The 19,599-nt window shown below is 52.0% G+C and overlaps 2 protein-coding genes across 12 annotated transcripts in view; one reads left to right on the top strand and one right to left on the bottom strand.

Annotated features, from left to right (window-relative positions):
- The window catches only part of MARCHF2 (membrane associated ring-CH-type finger 2), a 31,405-nt gene extending 20,561 nt beyond the window's left edge, over positions 1–10,844 (top strand). For 3 of the 5 annotated variants that reach the window (XM_053999663.1, XM_053999665.1, XM_053999661.1), the window contains exons 4-5: positions 7,502–7,711; positions 10,376–10,844. In XM_053999663.1, coding sequence (XP_053855638.1) covers positions 7,502–7,711; positions 10,376–10,534 — 369 coding nt within the window. In that variant the 3' untranslated portion in view covers positions 10,535–10,844. Of the gene's footprint in view, positions 1–7,501; positions 7,712–10,375 lie in introns of those variants that run through there. The other 2 variants (XR_008440707.1, XM_053999664.1) reach the window with 2 other exon arrangements.
- Positions 1,558–18,446, bottom strand: LOC128819475 (thaicobrin-like). 7 transcript variants are annotated; one of them, XR_008440710.1, is made up of 5 exons: positions 18,130–18,446; positions 17,909–18,021; positions 9,562–9,920; positions 8,948–9,177; positions 4,556–6,892 (listed from the first exon to the last, which is right to left on the bottom strand). XR_008440710.1 is itself a non-coding variant. In XM_053999666.1 (3 exons), exons 2-3 carry the CDS (start codon positions 17,979–17,981, stop codon positions 16,760–16,762), a joined length of 594 nt encoding a protein of 197 aa, XP_053855641.1. In that variant the 5' UTR covers positions 17,982–18,021; positions 18,130–18,446; the 3' UTR covers positions 16,593–16,759. The 7 variants fall into 7 exon arrangements, 2 of the variants coding, with proteins under 2 accessions (XP_053855641.1, XP_053855642.1); XR_008440709.1 differs by lacking the exon at positions 4,556–6,892 and having other exon boundaries at positions 8,821–9,177; XR_008440711.1 differs by lacking the exon at positions 4,556–6,892 and having other exon boundaries at positions 8,821–9,177; positions 9,562–9,693.
- Between the last annotated feature and the right edge of the window lie 1,153 nt (positions 18,447–19,599).

Genomic DNA, 19,599 nt, shown 5'->3' with positions numbered 1-19,599 from the left:
GCTGTAAGGTGACTGGGCTGAGCATGTTTTGAACACCTGCAGGTGGAGATGGAGAATTGACCTGCGGCCCTGGGTGGAGAGTTTTGCAGCCAGAGATGCAGGACGCTGGTGCCTGTGCTGTGAGCGGACAGAAAGGCTTCTGCACGGCTCTGAAGTGGTCTCCAGCACAAGGCAGTTGTGAACCAGGGTTCTTGAGTGAGGAGCATGTTCCCAGCAGAGAACAAAATGGCCAAGCCTCAGAGAGGGATAGTTTTCCTATATGATTGTTAATTTAATGGACCTCCATGTGTTTACAGGAAAGTGATCTGACTCCAGGACACTCTAGCCAGCATGGCTGGCATAGTCAAAAAAGGCAAAATACTTTTTGTGTTCCCTGGAAGATTTTGTCATTTGATATTTAGATGAAGTGTTTGAAGTGTAAGTTGCAGCAGACACAGTTTTCCTGGAGGAAGTACTTTCCTCTTTGTTCTAATAATATCATGCACAGGAAATGTGCAGTTACTGCCCAGGATTCTTCTTCAGGGAGTATCTGTACCTTTCCTGTACAGAGCATGGTAGAAGGAGGAGCACAGGCCTTTGGACCTGAAGGATTGCTGTAGCCTAGACAGCTCTTTCTCCCAGGCCATGGATGGTCATACAATTCTCCAGGTATGACTGAGTTTATTTGTCCTAACCTTTCTTGACTTAAATGTGCCTCAGCCAGACCTTGTTCTTTAAAGTCCTATATAGTGTATGGAGAGAAGGGAATACCTCTTGTGATCAATTAATTCCTGCCTCCTTAGAAGGCTAAGTTAGGATGTGTCAACTTGGCTGGAGGAGCCTGCCTCTTCCTGGCTATAGGAGAATCAGGCAACTTGTGTACGAGTCAAAATATTGCCTCCCCTGCCCCTGTCCTTAATGTTCTCCCTTCCACATAAACTCTTCTCTTTGGTCTGGGGCAAAATCCATAACTAACTTATTTTTTCTTACAAAGTGGTCTTCCCACTGGAGATACTTTGTCCTCTGGGATTTCAGGCAGAGCTGTGTGGATGGAGGCATTTGGGACTGTGTGGGATGCATTGTGTATTTCCAGAAAGCATTACCAAGGGTGACAGTGTGGCTGTGTTTCTATTGCCACAAGCCCTTCTGCCAGCTCATGGCCTTCTCCCTGGCTGCAGCCCACTGCTCACAGAGGGACCTGGCTGAGTGGGTTGGTCTGTATTGGTGTACCTGAGCCCACTCCAGCCCATTTTTACTTTCCTAGGTTACCAGCAAAAGTATTTCCTTTCCATGGCAGCCTTATTTTGTGTGTTTTGCTGTGGCACCCACCTTCTCATTTCTCTCTTCATTCATTAACCACTTGTAAAGTTAAAGTTTCAAGCTGTTGTTAATTTTGTCCCCTCTGAGTGTTTCTCAATGTGTTGAAGAGAAGCACCACCTTGGCAGCCCAAAGACTCCTGTTCGGGGCCATCTGCCCCTGCTGTGAGCCAGCTTTGGTTTGCAGTGCTGGCATGTGGAGGGATCAGCTCAGGAAATGTCCCGGGCTTGCAGGTCAGGCAGGTGTCAGAGCAGCAGCTGTCCAGTCCCAGCAAAGATCACTCCGTACTCCACGGGAAGGGTGTGGTTTTGTTCATGTAAATATCAGGGAGAGGAGCCAGGAGGTTTCAGGCTGTGCTCTGAGAGAGGACACAAACTGCTGGTGCAGATTTAGCAAAGACTCTGGCTTTGCTAAAATTACTGGGAGGTTGAAAGTCAACATACCCTCATGGTGAAAGCTAACAAGTATACTGCAAGACTTGATCATAATGCTTCTGCAAGCATTTAATTCCCTTGCTAAGGCAAAACTCATTTAAGACGTCTCACTAATTCCAAAAAAGATTTCTCTGGTGAACCAGTTACTGTTGGAGCAGTCCAGCTATACTTTTTGTATCCCTATTTCTGTCCTTGCAAGCAAATCTCATCAAGGAGTCCCAAGAAAATTCTGCTTCCATGTCTTCAGAGCTGGTGTTTTCCAGCAATGTGTGTTTTACAGCTTTATTTATAAACGGGCTGCTTTAGTGATTCTGGTGTGTTCCTTTGCCTCCTCAAAACAGCTCCTCCTTCCAAGAGTGCTGTGCTGTACAGGAGCCTGACCATTTTTGCTCCTGCTGTTTTTCTTGGAGTTTATGGTGCAATTTTGATTAATTATTACTTTTCAATGACTGCTAACACTTTTGGTTCATTTAAACTGCATATTTTATGTAGGTCAGTGGATTATTTTTTTGTCTTTTAAAAGTACAGTTTTCAAACACAATGTCACACGCAACAAAATATGTTTGAAATTCTCTGAGGAGTTGCTCGACTGCGGGTTACGCCAGAGTAGGGGACACCTCCCATGGGTCTGTCATGTGCAGTCCTTCTGCTTCATCTCCTGCATCTCCTGCACTTCTGTGGCTGTGGGAGGTGCTGCAGAGATGTCCCTGGAACACAAAAAGGGAGGTTGGCAGGCAGGAATTGTGATGTTACTTCTGCTTACGTTATTAGGGAAAGAAGTTTTGCCTCTGGCTGCAGTGCCTGGTGCAGCACTCACTGTGCCCCCTCCAGTTCAGAGAACTGAGCTGTGATATAAGCTCTCCCCCACCCTTCCTCCAGCCTTATCTTCCTTGCAGACAGACTTTTTTCCATTTGCTTTCCTCAAACTCTTCTGCTGAACTCACTTGCACTGTTGTCTGACCTGTGTTCCTCTACCCTTCCCCAGCCCACCTCTCTCCTTGCTCAATGCACACCTCTTTTACACTCCTGGACCTAGTGAAAAATAAATCCTTCTTGGTTCTAGCTGAGTTCCACCCCTCTAATCTTTTCCTTTCTCTCTTTACTTGAGTTTGCTGTCTGGAGATGCTGGTCACAGGTCCAACATGAGAGATCCTCTTGGCACTTCTCTGTGCAGTCCTGGGCACTGCTCTGCATAAAGCAATGGCCTGTCTGGGGCCAAAACAGGAAATACCCTTGCACTCTTGATACTCACCAGCACTAGTCTTCCACTTTACCCGTCCATCTTCACCACTTTGCCCAGCCCTGGCTATGCTGTGCTGATCCAGAAGAGCAGTGGGCATTTTGTGAGGCACAGTGCTGGCAGTGCTGTGATCTGTACTGGCGCATGTCGTGGTGTGGCATTTGCCATGGTGCCACCAACCATAGAAGCTCGTGTCCTGGAGGAAAGTGTCCCAGTGACCTGCAGCACTGCTTGGGTCTCTTCCTCTCCTGTCCACCATTTCTAGTGCTCCTGAATCTCTTGGGTCAGCCCAGAGCCCTGTGCTTCCCAATAGCTGAGGGTGTAGGGAAGGCTTTCATGCCCGTACAAGGAGAGATTTGGTCTGTGGAGCATTGTTGGGGGAAGGAGGATGAGGAGGGGCAGCTTTGTGCTGCAGCATTTAACTGCTCTGCTTGCAGGGCTAGGGGCATTTCTGCGTCTTGGCTTCCTGAATTCTTGGTACTCTGTCAGAAAACATCCCTTCCCACCTTGGGGAAGGAACAGGACTATTCTGCTGGGGCTGTCCATGGAGCTCGATGGCCTGCAGAAAGGTTTTGGTGCAGGCCCAGAGAAGGGATGTGAGAGGCCCAGAGAAGGGATGTGAGAGTCCCACATCTGAAGCTGTACTTTTTGATTCAACATGTTTCTCAGTACAGGGACAGAGCTAATAGTGCTGCTGTGATCAAGTTCATGTGACTTTTTTTTCTGGCTTTTATAGCCAGGAACCAGGTCAGCAGTGGAAGGAAAATCAGCAGGCACCTGAGAAGCCAGAGGGTAACTGTTTGGTGGGCAGAAAGCATGTGGGATGTTTTGTAATGCAGCCAAATGCTTGTGTGGTGCTGTGGCTTGCCATCATGCTGTAGCTGTGAAGCTGTGGGGAACTCTGGCAGGGTCAGGTGGTGAGGCTGGCAGGTCACACTGGTCCTGACTCATGCCCACTGGAGTGAGGGGTCCAGGTGCAAGGCAGGGAGAGACATGAGCTCGTGCTGATCCCTCCAGTGGCATGCAGCACTGAGTGCTGCATGGGATGTGTTCATGAAATAGGCTGACAGCTCACAGCCAGGGACATTCAGCCACACGAGGTAAGTCAGTAAGAATCAAAGAAAGCTAATTTTTAAAACACCCATTTTTAAGACCCCAGACACACTGCAAGGTGATGAGTGCTGCTGGGAGAGTCCCTCTTCTGTCCACTCCCCTTGGTCCCAAGGGGCAGAATGCAGCTCAGCCTTGAGCTACATGAAGCAGCAGGTGCTGGGATGGACACACTGAGAGACTGCTCTGATATATGCTTTGAGTTTTGCTCTTGGCTTCTAGAGGAGCTGATGATGTCCTGGTGCCTTTTACTGCCTGCTCCCCTCCTGCCTCCCATCACCTAGACTCACCCGAGCTTCATGGGCACTGCAGCACCCAACTGAGTCAGCTTCTCATCATCCCACAGCCCTGCTGTGGCTCTGAAAAATGAGCTCCCTTCCACAACCCTGCTTATCCCAGTATCTGGAAAAGCATGATCAGAAAAGGATCATGCTGGAGGATGAAGAAATTGGTTGTACCCAGAATTCTGTCACACAAGCAGAGAGAAGTTGTTTCAGGCAGGATCTAGGACTCAGCTGGCAGCAAGTAGCCACCTCTGCCTCTTTAAGTCTGAGACACGATTGCAGTGTGGAAGCTGCTAGAAGACCAAGTTGTGCTTTTGTTGCTTGCCTATGCTTACTTGATAGTTTTCCTACAAAAATTGTTTAATCTGCCTGACCACTTTATGGATTGTTCATAAAGTTTATTTAAAAGTCCTGTATGCACCAATGTGTTGCTGTGCCCAAAATGCTGCATCCTTAGAGTGGCTTATTGTTTTCCATTTTGTTACTGTGTCAGTGCATATTGGCAAAGTAAATCAACCACTTCAAAAGGAAATTAATTTGCTTCCTGCCTTTATATGTTTCTCTCCCATCTTGGGGAGGAGGAAGGAGTTCCAAAAGTCACAGGAATATAAATAGAATTAAGATGTAGTAAAATACGTATCTGCCTGAGCTTCGTATTGTACAAGGGTCAGAAGTGCTCCACCATGTCCTGTTGCAGAGAATGGGGTGCTCTGGGCTTGCTGCTAGAGGGAACTTGGTCCAGACAGGGTGATTTGGCTCTCACCTGAGTGCTGTGTCACCAGGCAGCCCTGTCCTGGTTGGACTGGGGAGAGCCTGGCACAAGGCTGGGTTTGAGCACTGTGTCTGGGAGCAGCTTTCCTGTGCCAATGAATTGCTGTCCACCCTCACTTACTCCCAGGACTGCTCAGACTGCATGTGTGGTGTTTATTGTTCCCACACAGTTCATCACACTGATTCTTCTGCAGAGCCATACAAGGAGGGACCTGCAGGTCTGCCTCCCTTCTCCCAGCTCCTGTCCAAGTGACAGTTCTGCCTGCTCTGAAAGGTGCCCAGTGGAGAAGGACCTGGTGGCGCTGGTCAGCAGTGGCTGAATGTGAGCCAGATGGCCAAGAAGGCCAATGGCACCTGGCCTGTACCAGCCACAGTGTGGCCAGCAGGACCAGGGCTGTGACCATCTTCCTGTGCTGGGTACTGGTGAGGCCCCACCTCAAAATATTGGGGTGGCCACCTAGTCCAGGAAAGACACTGAGGCACTGGAGTGTGTCCAGAGAAGGGCGACAGAGTTCGGGAAGGGTCTGGAGCAGCAGGAGCATCTGGGGGGGCTCAGCCTGGAGAAAAGGTGGCTCAGGGGAGACCTTCTGTTATCTCTCCCTGACAGGAAGATGCAGCCAGGTGGGGGTTGAGCTCTGCTCCCAGGGAAGAAGGGACAGGATGAGAGTAAACAGCCTCAAGGTGTGCCAGTAGAGGTTTAGGTTGGATATTGGGAAAATTTCTTCTTGGAAAGGGTTGTCAGGCATTGGAACTGGCTGCCAGGACAATGGTGGAGCCACCATCCCTTGAAGTGTTCAAAAAATATGTGGATGACTTGAGGACATGGTTTGGAGGTGGCTCTGGGTTGATGGTTGGACTTGATGATCTTGGAGGTCTTTTCCAGCCTTAGTGATTCTGTGATTCTTTGAGGTTTTCTTTTGTCTGTCTGCTCATCAAGTCATGCTCCAAATGGCTTTGGAATCAATGAAAGTTCCTTGACTCTTAATCACTGAAGTGTTCAGATAATTCAGGTCACATCCATAAAATACCATGGTTATGAGTCCTCCCAGCTGGAATTCTGGGCCAGGCTCATTCCTGTCACTGCAGCTTCTCCTCTGCTCGTGGCCATCTCAGTGTCCTGTCCCAGGTGCTGCAGAACCTGCTGTTCCTGTGGCTCTAACCAGCCCAGCTACTCCCCTATTCTGTGCCCAGGTTTGCCAGCTTCCCCTTATCTTTCCCATTTCCACAAAAGTTGTCTGTGCTTCCAGTCCCATTCTTGCTCTTTTGCTCTGTCTCACTGAACATCCCTGCTGCAGTTAAAACTGCACTCACCTCTGTGCCCCCTGCATGCCCCTCTGGGCCTGTGCTCTCTGCATGCCTCTGGCCAGCCATGTCCTCAGGTTACCTCTGCTGAGGTCTCATAATTTCTTGCATACCTGTCACCAACCACTTCTGTATTGCTCCTTAAAGGGTGGTTTCTGAGTAGGAAAGGAGCTTTGTGTGTGGAGTTCCCAGATGAGTCCCTTCCCAAGCTGTCTGTTCCAAAGCAGGTACCGTACTGTAGGATTGGCCTGGCAGCTCACACCCTGATAGTCTCTTCCCTGCTCTGCCTGTGCCTTTTCAATAATATTCTCCAAATTTTATTTTAAAAATCCTGAATGGGGCAGTCATCTCTGTGAGTAGAAGAAAGAAGAATCTGCAGGCCAGCACACATAGATCCCAGTAAAGATGTGCTGTAACAACTTGGTATCTGTAGGAACCACAGCTTCTTGCTATTCTAGAAAAGGAAAGGAAAGGCTAAAAATAGCATAATCATAGGAAAATAGAACAATTGCTTTTGCTGAAGTTAAGTATCTAAAATGAACCCACACTTGGAAGCAAGTCAGGACTCCCAAAAGAAAGAAACATGTGGAGATTGCCTGTGAAACTGTAAAATGCTGTGATTCTCCCACCAGAACCCAAGGGCTAGATTTGGGACAGATTCTCTTATAGCTTGGCCTTGCTGCAGACCCCAGGGCCCCTGTTTCCCACAGCCCCTTCACCATTTAGAGTCGTGGGTCTCTTTCTGTTGAAGTTTTGTCCAAGACCTGTCAGATCCATATTAAGCCAGGCTTTACTGAACTGATGTCCTGCAGTGCCTGCCCCTCACTACTCCGGAGGAGAGCCCAGGAGCTTCTGTGTTCATGACTGCCTTCCCTTGTACACTTTCATTAACTTTCTTCCATTTCCCTTGTTGGTTGTTAAACCTAGACTGACACTCTGGTTCCATTTAGGAGCAGGCTGATGTGAATCAGACTGCACAGCGCTGGCGAGAGCTCCCAGCTCTGCCTGCCCGCTGTGCTTGCTGCCTGTCACAGGCTGATCCCCTTCTCCGTCCTCCCCGCAGTGGCTGAAGGACCCCGGGCCCCGCAATGAGAAGAGAACGCTGTTCTGTGACATGGTGTGTTTCCTGTTCATCACTCCGCTGGCGGCCATCTCGGGCTGGCTGTGTCTGCGCGGGGCCCAGGACCACTTGCAGTTCAACAGCCGGCTGGAGGCCATCGGACTCATAGCTCTCACTATAGCACTTTTCACCATCTACGTCCTCTGGACACTGGTAAGTGCCAGCTGCCAGGGTCCTGCTCCTGCCCCAACAGGAGCTGGGAGCACTGCTTCACACCTCATCAGTGCCACCTGCTATTTCTGCCTCCCCGTGTGAGAACACCTTGGGCTCTTCCACTTGAATGTCCATTTAATTATCTTCATGTGCAAGCTGCTAAAGTTGTTGCTGAGAATGGAAAATCACCTCCTGGTCATCTGCTTCCCAGACTGTCAGTGTTCCCCAAGTGTCAGAACCCAACCAGCCACAGATGTGGGAGCTGGGATGGGACTGGGGCTGAGGCTGGGTGGGAAGGGCTTGGGGCCGGGTCAGGCAATGGCCCATCTGTTGTTCAGGAAGAAACACAAACTTGGTACCTGGGCAGTGCAGGGGAAAAGTAAAATACGGAAGACATTTGACACCTAAATAATTTACGACCGTGTCCCTCTGTGCTTTTGCTGCACAGCACAGACTGGCCTTGGGGGTCTCTGGCCACAACTAAAACTCCTACACAGTATTTTTAAGGTGTGTGGAAGGAACTCTCTGGCCCTGGGGAAACCTGTGACTTCTCTGATGCTGGGTTGTGTGGTGGGCCCCAAGTCAAGGCTTGGTAGTCAGCGTGCCCTGGCCCACTGCTGCATGGGAGGCACTGGAGAAAAGTGCAAAAAAAGGTTCAACCTGCACTTGAACCAGATTGGGTGCTGAATTGATTCCTGCTGGGAGAGAGTTTCCTGCAGATGCCTTGTTTGGCATTTCTGGACCTGCTGAATTAGGGGGCGAGGAGCTTGTATCTTGCAGGGAGTTGAGAAGAGCAGGACAAGGACTGCGGGTTTGGGTGTGGCACAAGTGGAGGCTCAGTGGGGCTGCCTGGCCCCTCCCCAGGGCCCCAGGGCTGTTCTCTTCAGGGGCTGCTCTGCCAGGGACTTCCCTCTGTTTCCGATTCACTTCTTTTGTCTTGTGTTGCTGGGTGGACTTCTGGGTTTGGATCTTGATTTTGGCTCTCCTACTCCAAGCAAGCCCTTTGTGTGCTCATGCCCTGTCAGTGCCCTTTTCCAGCTGCTTGCAGGGAATCATCATTTTGGGAAGGGAAGAAGTGCACTTGATGCAGGAGAAACAGTGGGACCTCAAAAAGCTGGGAGTCCTATGGGAAATAGAAATTCCCCAGTCCATTTCCTTGTCATCTCATTTTCCAATTTCTCAGAGTAACCCCTTCCCCTGGGGCTGGACACTCCTTACAACTCTTCTCCCACAGACCTGGGAGCCAGGGCAGGATGAGCTGGTGCTGCAGCAGCCCCTGCTCTGGGGACGAGAGTGCCAGGGTGCAAAGCTGGAGGTACTCCTTGCATGGGAGGCATGGAGGAAAGTTTCCATGCAGGTTCTTGCATGAAGCTTGTTTCCGTAGGAAGCCAAGCTAAAATTGGAAACCTTAAGAGGAAGTGCTTCTGTCTTCTCTATCTCAGGACTGGTGGGGAGGAGCTGGAAACCTGGAGGAAATAGAAAAATGTTTGTGCAGTAACAAGTCCTGACTAAAATGGCTTTAATTCTACTGTGCTTCACTTTTCCTTGAGCAGAGGAGGACATTAGGTGAAGCACCTTTATTCATATTCCCTTCATTCAACCCTGGGCTGTGCAGTACAAGGGGCCGCTATGTAGGAGAGGGTTCAAGGCTGTAACCAGTGAGGTTGTGAGAGAGGCTGTAGCCAAGGCTGCAGCTCCTTCATGGGGAGCAGGACCCTTCCTTGAGGTTCCCACCATTAGCTCCCCATTCTCTGAAAACTGGGAGATGGATTTGTCAACAAACAGTCTTATTGCCACAATCCTTCTGCAACAGGAAGGAGGGGTGTGCACAGATCAATAAGCTCAATTACCTCAGTGCCACAGTGGCACAGCTTCATTTCTCCTAAGATGTCTCGTAGACCCATCCAGAAGTAATAGTTTTACTGACTTTTCTGTGTCAGATGCACTTCCTGGTACGTCCTATGTTGCCAGCTAAATGCTTCCTGTAAGAAAGCCTGGTTTAGGTCAGTGGCTGACTGGATTCGGTATTTGAGCTGGGCTAAAGCTCCCCTCGCAGGGCTGCTCTGAAACTGCAGGGCCTGCTCCTGCCTCTGCTGGGCTGCTCTGGGTCCCTCCAGCCTTTGCATCCTCTCCTGTCTCTCTCCGGGTGGACAAGTCTCCCAGGTCACGGTGTTGTCAGGAAAAAACGAGTCCAGCTGCTGTCCTGTTGCTGCAGACAAAGGAGGGAAGGTTTTTGTGCAGGATGAAGAAGGTCCCCTGGGATCTGTGAGATGGGAGGAGGCTGGTTGGGTTCAGACCCTTGTTTTGCTCACCGAAGGTGCTGGCTGCAGCCTGGGGCTGGATGAAGGGGCGAGTTGCAGCTCATCCCCACCACATTTCACCAGCCCAGACCCAAACCCAGCTGAGCAAACTCCCTCCCACTCTGCTGGTGATGCCCCCTTTGGCTGTGCCCCACTCAGCCAGGTGTCACCGGGAAGGGATTGATTGCTTGTCAGAGTCTGGGGACAGGGAGTGCCCCAAACCGTGCCGGGGTTGGTGCTGTGTCCCTTGCCTCAGGATAAGGCATCCCCAGAGGCAGAGGGGCATGGGCACATCAGGCTGTCCCTGCGTGTGCTGCGGAGCGAGCGGCGGGGTTGGTGACAGCGCTGCGTTCTCGCCCGCCAGGTCTCATTCCGCTACCACTGCCAGCTGTACTCGGAGTGGCGAAGGACCAACCAGAAAGTCCGCCTGATGATCCCAGCCTCGCGGAGCCCTCACCCCGTGCCCCACTCCCTCCTCTCCACCAAGCTCATGAAGAAGGCCGCGGATGAGACCACGGTCTGAGCCGTCCTGCGGCCGGCCAGAGTGGAGGGTCGAGCATCCCCACAGGCCCAGGGACCGTGGCAGCTGTGGGGGCATTGGAAAACAATCATCCCATCCAAAGGGACTCTGCACTCAGCACGTGCTTTAGACCTTGGCAAAGAGACACATAATCAACATCTGTGGGTGAAATGGCCCAGAAGAGCCTGATGGCAGAAAATGCCTGTCTGCAGGGACATTTTCCTATAAAGAAACACCACACGTGGAAAACATCTCCCTCTCTCTCTCTATATATATATATCTATATATAATATTATTTTTTAATGGCTATGCATATTGTGTTTTAATCCTTTTGTGTTGATGTTCTAAGCTTCAGGATAGAAGCTGGCAACCTGATCTCATTCAGAGGTTAAATCAATGCCTTTTCTCCAAATGAGCATATGAGGAACACTTTTCATCAACCATTCTTGAAAGTCCCCTTCTCCTTTGCACTAAATTGGTTTTGATATACTGCAGCAGCCTTCCCATTACTCTTTGGTCTGTTTTGTGGTGTTCTGTCCTTTCTAGAAAGTTGAGTGTTTTTAATAATTATTATAATCCCAGAAGGAGTAAAATGTCGTAATACTGAATGGAGACATTTTGTATTGTACTGTAATTTTGAGAATTTCAAAATCAGTTTCAGAATGAGAGAATCTTTTCTGGTGCAGACATGATCTCACAAAATGCTTTCCTTGAGATCCTGGCTTATCCCCAGGACTCAGATGCACTCAGCCCTTGGTCTGTCTGGCAAAGGTAAATGGAGGATCCGAGGGTAGGAAGAGATGGCTCCGTACTAGCTAAACCCACCATTGCCTTTGCTTTGAAAAGATTGAGAAAGGAGCTTTCCTGACCCCAGAAGGTGGGAGTTGGAGTCTCTGTTTGCTGATGTCCTTTCACCAGCTTGAGGCTGGACCTCCTGTAGCATCAATTTCACACGTACCTTAGGGGACAGGCCATGCCCTGCGGCGCTGGCAGGACGCAGGTGCTCTTGGCTGTCTCTGCACTTTATTTGCACATTCCAGAGGAGCTGCTGGGATTGGGTTCATCCCTGATAGCACTGCCTGCCTGTTGTGTCCTCTAGTGAAACCCCCCCAGTTTGCTGGTCCCAGAGAACAGGCTCTGGGTCCCTTGTCCTATGGGGCCAGTGTTCCTCCTTCTCCTCCTCCTTTCACCTGTTTCCAGCACATGCAGCTCTCAAAGACCTCTGTCTCAGAATGCTCCCTCTGCCCAGAGTTCTCCTGGTTTGGCTTTGGTCCTTGCCTCTGCCACCTCCTCACCCTGCCAGACAGTGCCTGGTGCTGAGCTTTCCTGAGTCTCCCGAGTGGCACAGGCTGTGAGAACGCTGAGAGTGATGCTGCCCTGCCAAGTGCTCCAGAGGTGTGTGCAGCTCCTTTGCTGGAGCCTGGGCTCTGCTCCATGGTGGTGAGGGTAGAGAGCAAGCAAGAGGCAGGCTCTGAGAGACCTGTGTCCTTGCAGTGGGTGGTGGTGGTCATGCACTCTGTCCCTCTGCCCCTTTGCTGAAAGCAGGTGGGTCAGTGCAGTGCCCTGTGAGATGGAGATCTGTAATTTCCTGAATTCAGAGCACCATGTGCACTTCATTCTCCTCCTCCTCTCTAGCTGCTGCAAAACAGGATGTGTTTCCTTGTGTGTTCCCTCAGCCTGAGCTGGAAGCTGCTGGTGGCCTGAGCAGCAGGGACCAGTGTGCCATCTTGCCCAGCAGGATTGCTCCAGCCCTTGGCCCTGGTGTCTGTCTGCTCTCCTCTATCCCCTCTCCCAGGTGCAGCTTGGGGATGCCCTGACACATCTTGCAGCAGCCTCTCTGCCCTGAGGGCTGCTCTCCAAGCATGAGGGATTGGTGTGACTGTGGGGTGAATGTCCTCTGGTACAGCCAGGCTGCACATCTCTGCTCCCCTCTCTCAGCCAGCCCCCCGACTGTCCCTTCTCTTCTTCCCCATACCTGTGGGTGTCTGCCCTTTTCCCAGTCATGCACTCATGCAGGGATTACTCTGCTTCTGGTACTCTTGGTGGAGAGGCTGCTGCAGCCCAGCTCCAGTCACAGTTCCTGCTCCAGTCCCATCCCATTCCCACGCAGGCGCTCCCCGCCCTGCACACCCCTTCCATGGCAGCAGGCTCTGCTCCACTGCTCTGTGCCTTGTCCTGGGTGCCCCTTCCTTCAGCCCCTTCCCAACAACCCCTTGTCACCAGGACATCACCAGTGAAGAAAAATGGGGGGGTGGTTTAACCTTCCCAGCCCTGGCTGTCTCCCAGGAGCTTGGCCCCACAAGGCACCGAGTTCTGGCAGGTGATGAGGGATGCTGTCTCCCATAGCACGTTCCCAGTGTAAGGACTTCATGGAGCCAGTGTTCCAGTTAAGAAACCCACCGTCAATCCAAATATGCAACTGTGAAAGCCAGAAGCCCTTGGCTGGGGCACTGGGGGCCCAGTCTGTGTGTGGCCGTGGCTGCACTCAGCATCCTTGGCTTTGTTGTCATTGCCAATAATTGTAGTTGTTGCATGTGCCCCCACAAGACCCAGTAGTGACTCTTTGAGTCTCGTCCTCCTTCCCAGAGATGTTCAGCTCGTGGATGTGGGCAGTGTCTGACCCACCACGTTCCAATGCGTTCTGGGGAAACGGGCTGTGCAATGATGTAAATAAAAGTGAGATAAACTTTGGGCTGATGTGTTGTTACTGGAGGGGCCAGGGCTGCAGAGCCCAGGCTGCCTCCCTGAGAGCACCCCGGTACCCCCTGCCTGCAGCAGCTGCCCTGGCCTGCAACCAAGACCTGAGCAGAAGGTTTCAAAGTTGGACAAAACCCAGGGCCTTTTTCATTTCTCGGCAGTTTCTCTGTCAGTGTACAGAAGCCTGCCTGGTGTGGGTGCCAAGCAAGATGATGATGTTTGGGCCAAGTCAAGAATCCTTTGGCCCCTGGTTGGGCCAGGGGTGTGTATGGGGCTGCATGGAGCAACCCTGATGAGAGAGGCCATGATGCCTCTCCACAGAGGCTCCTGATGCTGCCCCTGTGAGTTGCCTGACCCGGGCCTGCCCACGGCCCTGCAGCCCAGCCCCTCGCTCCAGGGCTGTGGGAGACACCGGACACATCTGCGAGCCCCACCTGTGAGGTCATGGTGGGCTGTGTCTGAGGTGTGTCCCAACTCTGTCAGAGCTGTGTTTGAGTGTGTCCAAGCCACTCAGAGCTGTGTCTGAGCTGTGTCTGTGGTTGTGCTGTGTCCAGGCTGTGTTTGAGCTGTGCCCAAGTGTCCAAGAGCTGCTGGCAGCTAGCTGCAGGGCAGGAGCCTTGCTCTGTGTGCTTGCTACCAGCTGGCTCTGAGAGCCATGGCAGGGGCTGCAGGGCATGAAACCTCAGAGCAGAGACTTGGGCAGCCATCGTTCCCTGTTCTGTGGGGCAGTGAGGAGACCCAGCATCCCCTGCAGCCTTGGCCCCTGGCCCTGGATGTGTGTTGCAAATCTGATCACGTCACACTTGCAGCAGGGGGCTGGAAATTGTGAAGCTGCCTGTTTAAAGTGCCATTCAAAACACTGCAACACCAATGTTGGATGCATTTCTGAGGTCCTGGACAAGGCTTTAGCCTTGGGCAAGACTTTGGATGAGTTTTCTGGCCAAGCTCTCAAATCAAGGGTTTTCTGGGCTTGTTTATATTAAAAGAAAAAAGGCTTGAAAAAAGAGAGTGCCATGGTTGGCTCAGCCAGTCGTTTAAAATAAAACTGTGATGCCACACAGCAATCTGACAGGCTGGGGGAAGAAAAAGTGGCATCTGTAACAGCAGGAACAGTGTAAAAGGAGCAGAAGTCCCAGAGAAAGGGCTCACCGGGAAAAAGGAAACAGTTTCATGGGAAGGGCGTTCAGTCACAGATGCTTGGCTGATGTGCCAAATCCCGGCAGGCTTTGTTTGGAGCATGTCTGACAGAGCAATGCAGAGAAGAGCATGTTTGTTGAGGTGCTTCCACTGTCCACTGCTGCAGCCTTTTTCCCTGGCAGCAGGAGGGTCCCAGGGGTCTGATCACACTCTGCTGTGGACCAAGGGCTTTGGGAGCCTGGGAGTTGCCCTGTGGCCTCCGTGCCCAGGCACAGTTGAGGAGGCAGCAGGTCACTGCCGTGATGTGCTGTCTGTGCCCACGCTGGGTATGGCACAAACCTCCCAGCCCCGGCTGTCTCCCCAAAACCACTCAGAGCCCATGTGGGTCCAGCCTTGCTCAAGGACCCCGGTGTTCCTTAAGCCTTCCTACCCGTTGTGGCTCTGACATGCAGAGACCTCTAGCACATGAGAGCTGAATTTAAGCTCCCCTGAGTCTTTGTGGTGCCACTCTACATGAAATTGTGTATTTCTCACACAAATGCTGCAATTATGCAACTCAGTTCCCAGACAGATGATTTTTTAAAATTTAATTTTTGAGGGGCACATCAAAAAGGAGACCAGAGCACAATATTTACTCCCTCCAAACCACAAAATTCCAGTTAAGAGATTCCCAGACAACCAATCTGTTGAAAAACCCAACTTTTCTCCAGTCTGAGGAACTGAGCTGGCTTTCAGAAAGGAATTTCTTCTTGATTGAGAAGAATCAAGGTAGGTGTCCCTAAATGTACAGCACAACTCTTTTGGGGTGTTTTGCATCACAAAGGACAAAAATACAGAACTAACAATATGCCATCTCCACACATCAACCTTCTGCTGTGAACCTCTGTCATGGTGTAACCCCAGCTGACAACTAACCGCCGCACTCAAGTCACACACCACTCTCCAAGGGAGATGGGAGGTAAAAACAGTTTAATAATTGAGACAATGTAATATGTAATAATACTAGTGATAATAATAATTGTAATGAAAAGAAATATAAACCTCAAGTGGAACAAGTGGTGCCTAGTATAGGTGCTCAGCACCCACTGATCTGTGCCCAGCCTGTCTTCCAGAAGCCATCAGCCCCTCACCAGCAGTTCCCCCAGTTTACACACTGGGCAGGATGTTTTATGGTGTGGAATATCCCTCCGGCCAGGTCAGCTGTCCTGGCTGTGCTCCCCCCCCAACTTCTTGTGCAGCTCCTCACTGGCAGAGCATGAGACACTGAAAAGGTAGGGTAAACACCACACAATTGATGGTTTGGTTGTTGCTATCACTATTATGCCCACCCTAAATCCCAAACCCAGCACTGTGCCGGCCATTGAGAGGAAAGTTAACTCTATCCCAAGCAAAACCAGGACAATCTCAGAGGCTCCTACCCATGGAGAGTAGGAAGTGCCTCACTGGGAGCAGAGATCCCTGAGTTTCCCCAGTCTTGGTGGTACCACAGTGGAAGAGGCTTAGGCCAGAGCTCTGGGGGCTCAGATACCTGGGCTTGACCCAGTGCTGCAACTCTGTAGCTTCTGGAGTAGAGCAGGGAGACCAATACTGTTGCCTGTGCCCAGATGCCACCACAACGATGACAACTGAGGTGGCACTAAAGGTCCAACCAGAAAAGTGTTTGGAGATGAGATCTAGGCTGGACCCAGGCAATGTCCCCCTTCACCTACATCCACCTTCTCCTCTCCTAAGGACAGGATTTAGCAGGATCCTGTGAGGTGGGACCTTGATGGGGCGTCATCAGAGAATGGCAGATCTGTGGGAATTGCCTCTCCTGTGGATTTCAGACACAGCTCAGCATTGTGCTTTCCTTCCTGGGCTGCCCCTACTGCTGCTCCTGCACTGCTACCAGTGCTCTGCTGCAGGAAATGTGCTTGGTGCACATCAAGCAAGGACAGGCTCTGGATGTGTGGGGAAGATAAGTGTTATCATGAGTATCCAGCTGTGTTTGGGGTTTTTTAACCTAATTGAAAAAAGCCAGAGGCACTACTCCAGCACCCTTGGAGGAACTGGACCCTGCTATGTTTTCCACGGCCTCATACAGAGCAGTTCTGCAGTGCCCTGACACTCAGTGATGGTCCCTGCCATGGGACCACCAGGCACCAAGCTCCTCCCTGCACCCAGTCTCTGTGCTCCCTGTTGTCCCTGCAGTCCCAACCGAGGGGTGGGGGGGATGAAGGAGGCTCTGTTGTGGCCTCCACCTCCATGACCTGCCAGTCCTCTCCTTGGTGGCCAGAGGATCCACATGAGGAGAAGCCAGCAGGATGCAGGACCCTCCCAGTTCCTAGCACCAAGACCCAAGGTGATGGTGTTTGCCTTTCCAGTCTCTCCCCTGCCCCCCATGTCCCCTCCCTGTCAGGGGCACAGCTTGAGCCACGAGTCCATCCCCACCCAGAGCCACGGGCGCAGCCTCTCCCCAGCACATGAGGCCAGGCAGAAAGCAAAGATTGGGGCTTCACTCTCAGCATCAGCAAAAGTCACCTCCTTGTCTGTGAAGTCCAGGCAGACCTGGATGGCCCTGGGGAGGCAGGTAAGGTGCAGTGGGGTCCAGTCAGGATCACTGAAAGCATGGTACTGTCCAAACCACTGCCCCACAGACCAGATCCCCTCCTGGGGTGTAAAGTTGAGGACCCCCTTTCTCCTGACAGACTCCTGGGCCACTCCCACTGCCCACCAGTCCCCTGCCTCGGCCACCTCCACCTCCCAGCAGTGTCTCCCCGCAGCAAAGCCCTGTTTGCCCAGCACACACGGCTCCGTGTCAAACCGCTCAGGGTTGTTGGGCAGCAAGGTCCACTCGTCCCCCCGTCCCACCCCTCGCTGGTCACTGGCCAGAATGAGAAAGGGGTTGGCGGTGTCTGGGTCCAGAGTCACGTCAGCTGGGGACAGAGGAGGAGAAGTTGCTCAGAACAGGCAGTCCTGGGGCTGCATACACCCCAGCAAGAGAAGGGACAGGGTGAGTTCCTTTTCCCTGCAGTGGGAAAACCCCCCCTAGCTGGACTGTCCCTGGCTCCCTGCTGCCCCAACCCTGTCTCCACCCCAGGGGCCTGCACACATCCTGGACAAGGGGACCTCAGTTTCCTGGAGGAGGAGGCACCGGAGTGGGTGGGTGCACACCTGCAGCACAGCCACCTGGACCTGGGCCTGGGTGTCTCTGGTGCTGCGAGAGGAGAACAGGCAGGTCAGTGCACAAACAGTGCCGACCACAGTAGAGGTTACCCCAAGACCCATAACCCATGGCCCCAAATTCACATCTCTTTCTGTGAACAGTGGAGGGGGGCAAGGATGTTAGTTCAGGAGCCTTCAGGTGCTGGAGCTCGGTCTACAGATGAGCACCAAGAATTCAGCTGGAAGTGTTGCTGCCACCAAGTCCCAACACATGAAAAGCCTAGTCTGGGGACAAGCCCCAGTGCTTTGACTTTCAGTAGTTGTCCCACAGCAGAAGCAGGATGCATTCTGTACTCAATAGAGGACAGTTACCCCTCCTCTTCCCCTCTGAAAACTTACCTCTTCCACTCATCTCCTCCACCTCATCAATCAGGGTCTCACTTTCTTCTGTCTCCATCCTGGATGCCAGCATATACACAGTCAATCAACAGGAAGGGAGACAGGATTCACTGCTGAAAGTGGGAATTACAAGACTCAAGGACTGCCTGAAGATGATAATGCAGAGAAGGAGCAAAGGAAAGGTCACAGCATTCAGCACTTTTTAGACAGCCAGTACTTACCTGCTCAGCCGGCAGGTTGGCTCCAGGAAAGCACGTTTGAGATGGGTTGGAAGGTCTTTAGTCTCCTTCCCACTCCTATGATCCTCTCATCTGCTCATGGCTGGACTGAGCTTGCCCAGCACTTCTAGCTTGTTTGAGTGAGCAGGGCACAGTCCAGAGGGGCTGGATGGCCTGGAGAGCAGGCCTGGGAGTCTGTCTGGGTACCACCCCACCAAGCTTCCCCCTCCCCTCCTCTGGGCAATGACCTCCCATGCCCTGAAGCTGCCAGCCCATGTGGGACCTCATCCAACACTTGAATTTGGCAATTTCTCCTGTTCCTGCAGTGCCCAGTCCTGTTTACATCATACGGTCTGCTGCATCTCCCCTCCCTCGGCCCAGCTGCAGGTGGGTGATAAGAGCCCCTAAGTGCTGGAGGAGTCTGTATCTCCCTGTGCAGGATGCTCAGAGCCCTCCTGGGCCACAGCACCACAGGCACCTCCAGCCCCTTGGGATGGCACCTGGGGACAGCAGCAGCAGAACAGTGCCATGCTCTGGGTGTCCAGGCTGCATTCTGGGAAAAGGGGAGGTCTGGCTCCTGCCCTGGCTGTTTGCCCAGTTCTGTCCTGCTGCATAGATTCATGGTGGAGATGTTTGCAGGGCATGTACCACTTTGATTCCTCAACTGGTAAATGGGGAACAGCATATGCTGGGCTTTGCATCCCACCTCTCTGTTCTCCAGGCAGCTCTTCCTGTGTCAAGGGATGATGGCCTGATTCCCAGTCACAGGGAACACAAAGCATTCCACTCTGCTTTGTCACATCACTCTGGAAGGCACCAGCTGTGCTATGGTGTTGTTTTTGCTTTAAATTTGTGTTTGCCCACCATTCTCCTCCCTAATCTCCTCCCCTCCCAAGTTACCAATCTCCCCAAGCCCTTCCCTAACTTCCTCCCTCCCAAGTTGTCAATCTTCCCTATCCCCACCCCTTTTTCCAGAGTGTTCCTTGTCTATCTTGTAGTATTTGATACCCCATTTGTTGCTTTGTATTATCCCCCTCCCCTGCTCTCCCTGATAGGTTTATAGAATGTTAGTCCTGCCCTAGATTCCTCCCCTGCCATGCCCTCATTGGTTGGTTGCCCTATATCACTCCCCCTATAAAAACCTCTGCAGACGGCCCTGGGCTTTGTCTTGGGGTCCCAGGTCGTGGACCTAATAGATCCATCCGGTTTTACCCTGCGTCCCGTGTCGTCGTTATCTGTTCCTGCGCCGGACCAAGCAATAGCTGGGAATAGCAGAGCTCATGGGGGGAAGGTCGCGCCCCATCTGTCGCTGCCCAGCACAATACGACAGCGCACTACGACACAGCTGAGCACAAATAAAGCAGGATGCAAGGGCAGCTGCTGCCAAGTGGCTTTGCAGACAGCCACTGAACCCTCTGCTGGCCTGAACCCCGGCCTGGAGCTGGGCTGCCTTGGCCAAGCTCACTGACCAGT

Source organism: Vidua macroura, chromosome 26 (assembly GCF_024509145.1).
Source record: "Vidua macroura isolate BioBank_ID:100142 chromosome 26, ASM2450914v1, whole genome shotgun sequence".
Classification (NCBI taxonomy): Eukaryota; Metazoa; Chordata; class Aves; order Passeriformes; family Viduidae; genus Vidua; species Vidua macroura.
Note: the sequence above shows the minus strand (reverse complement) of the source record. Positions and strands in the feature narration are given on the sequence as shown.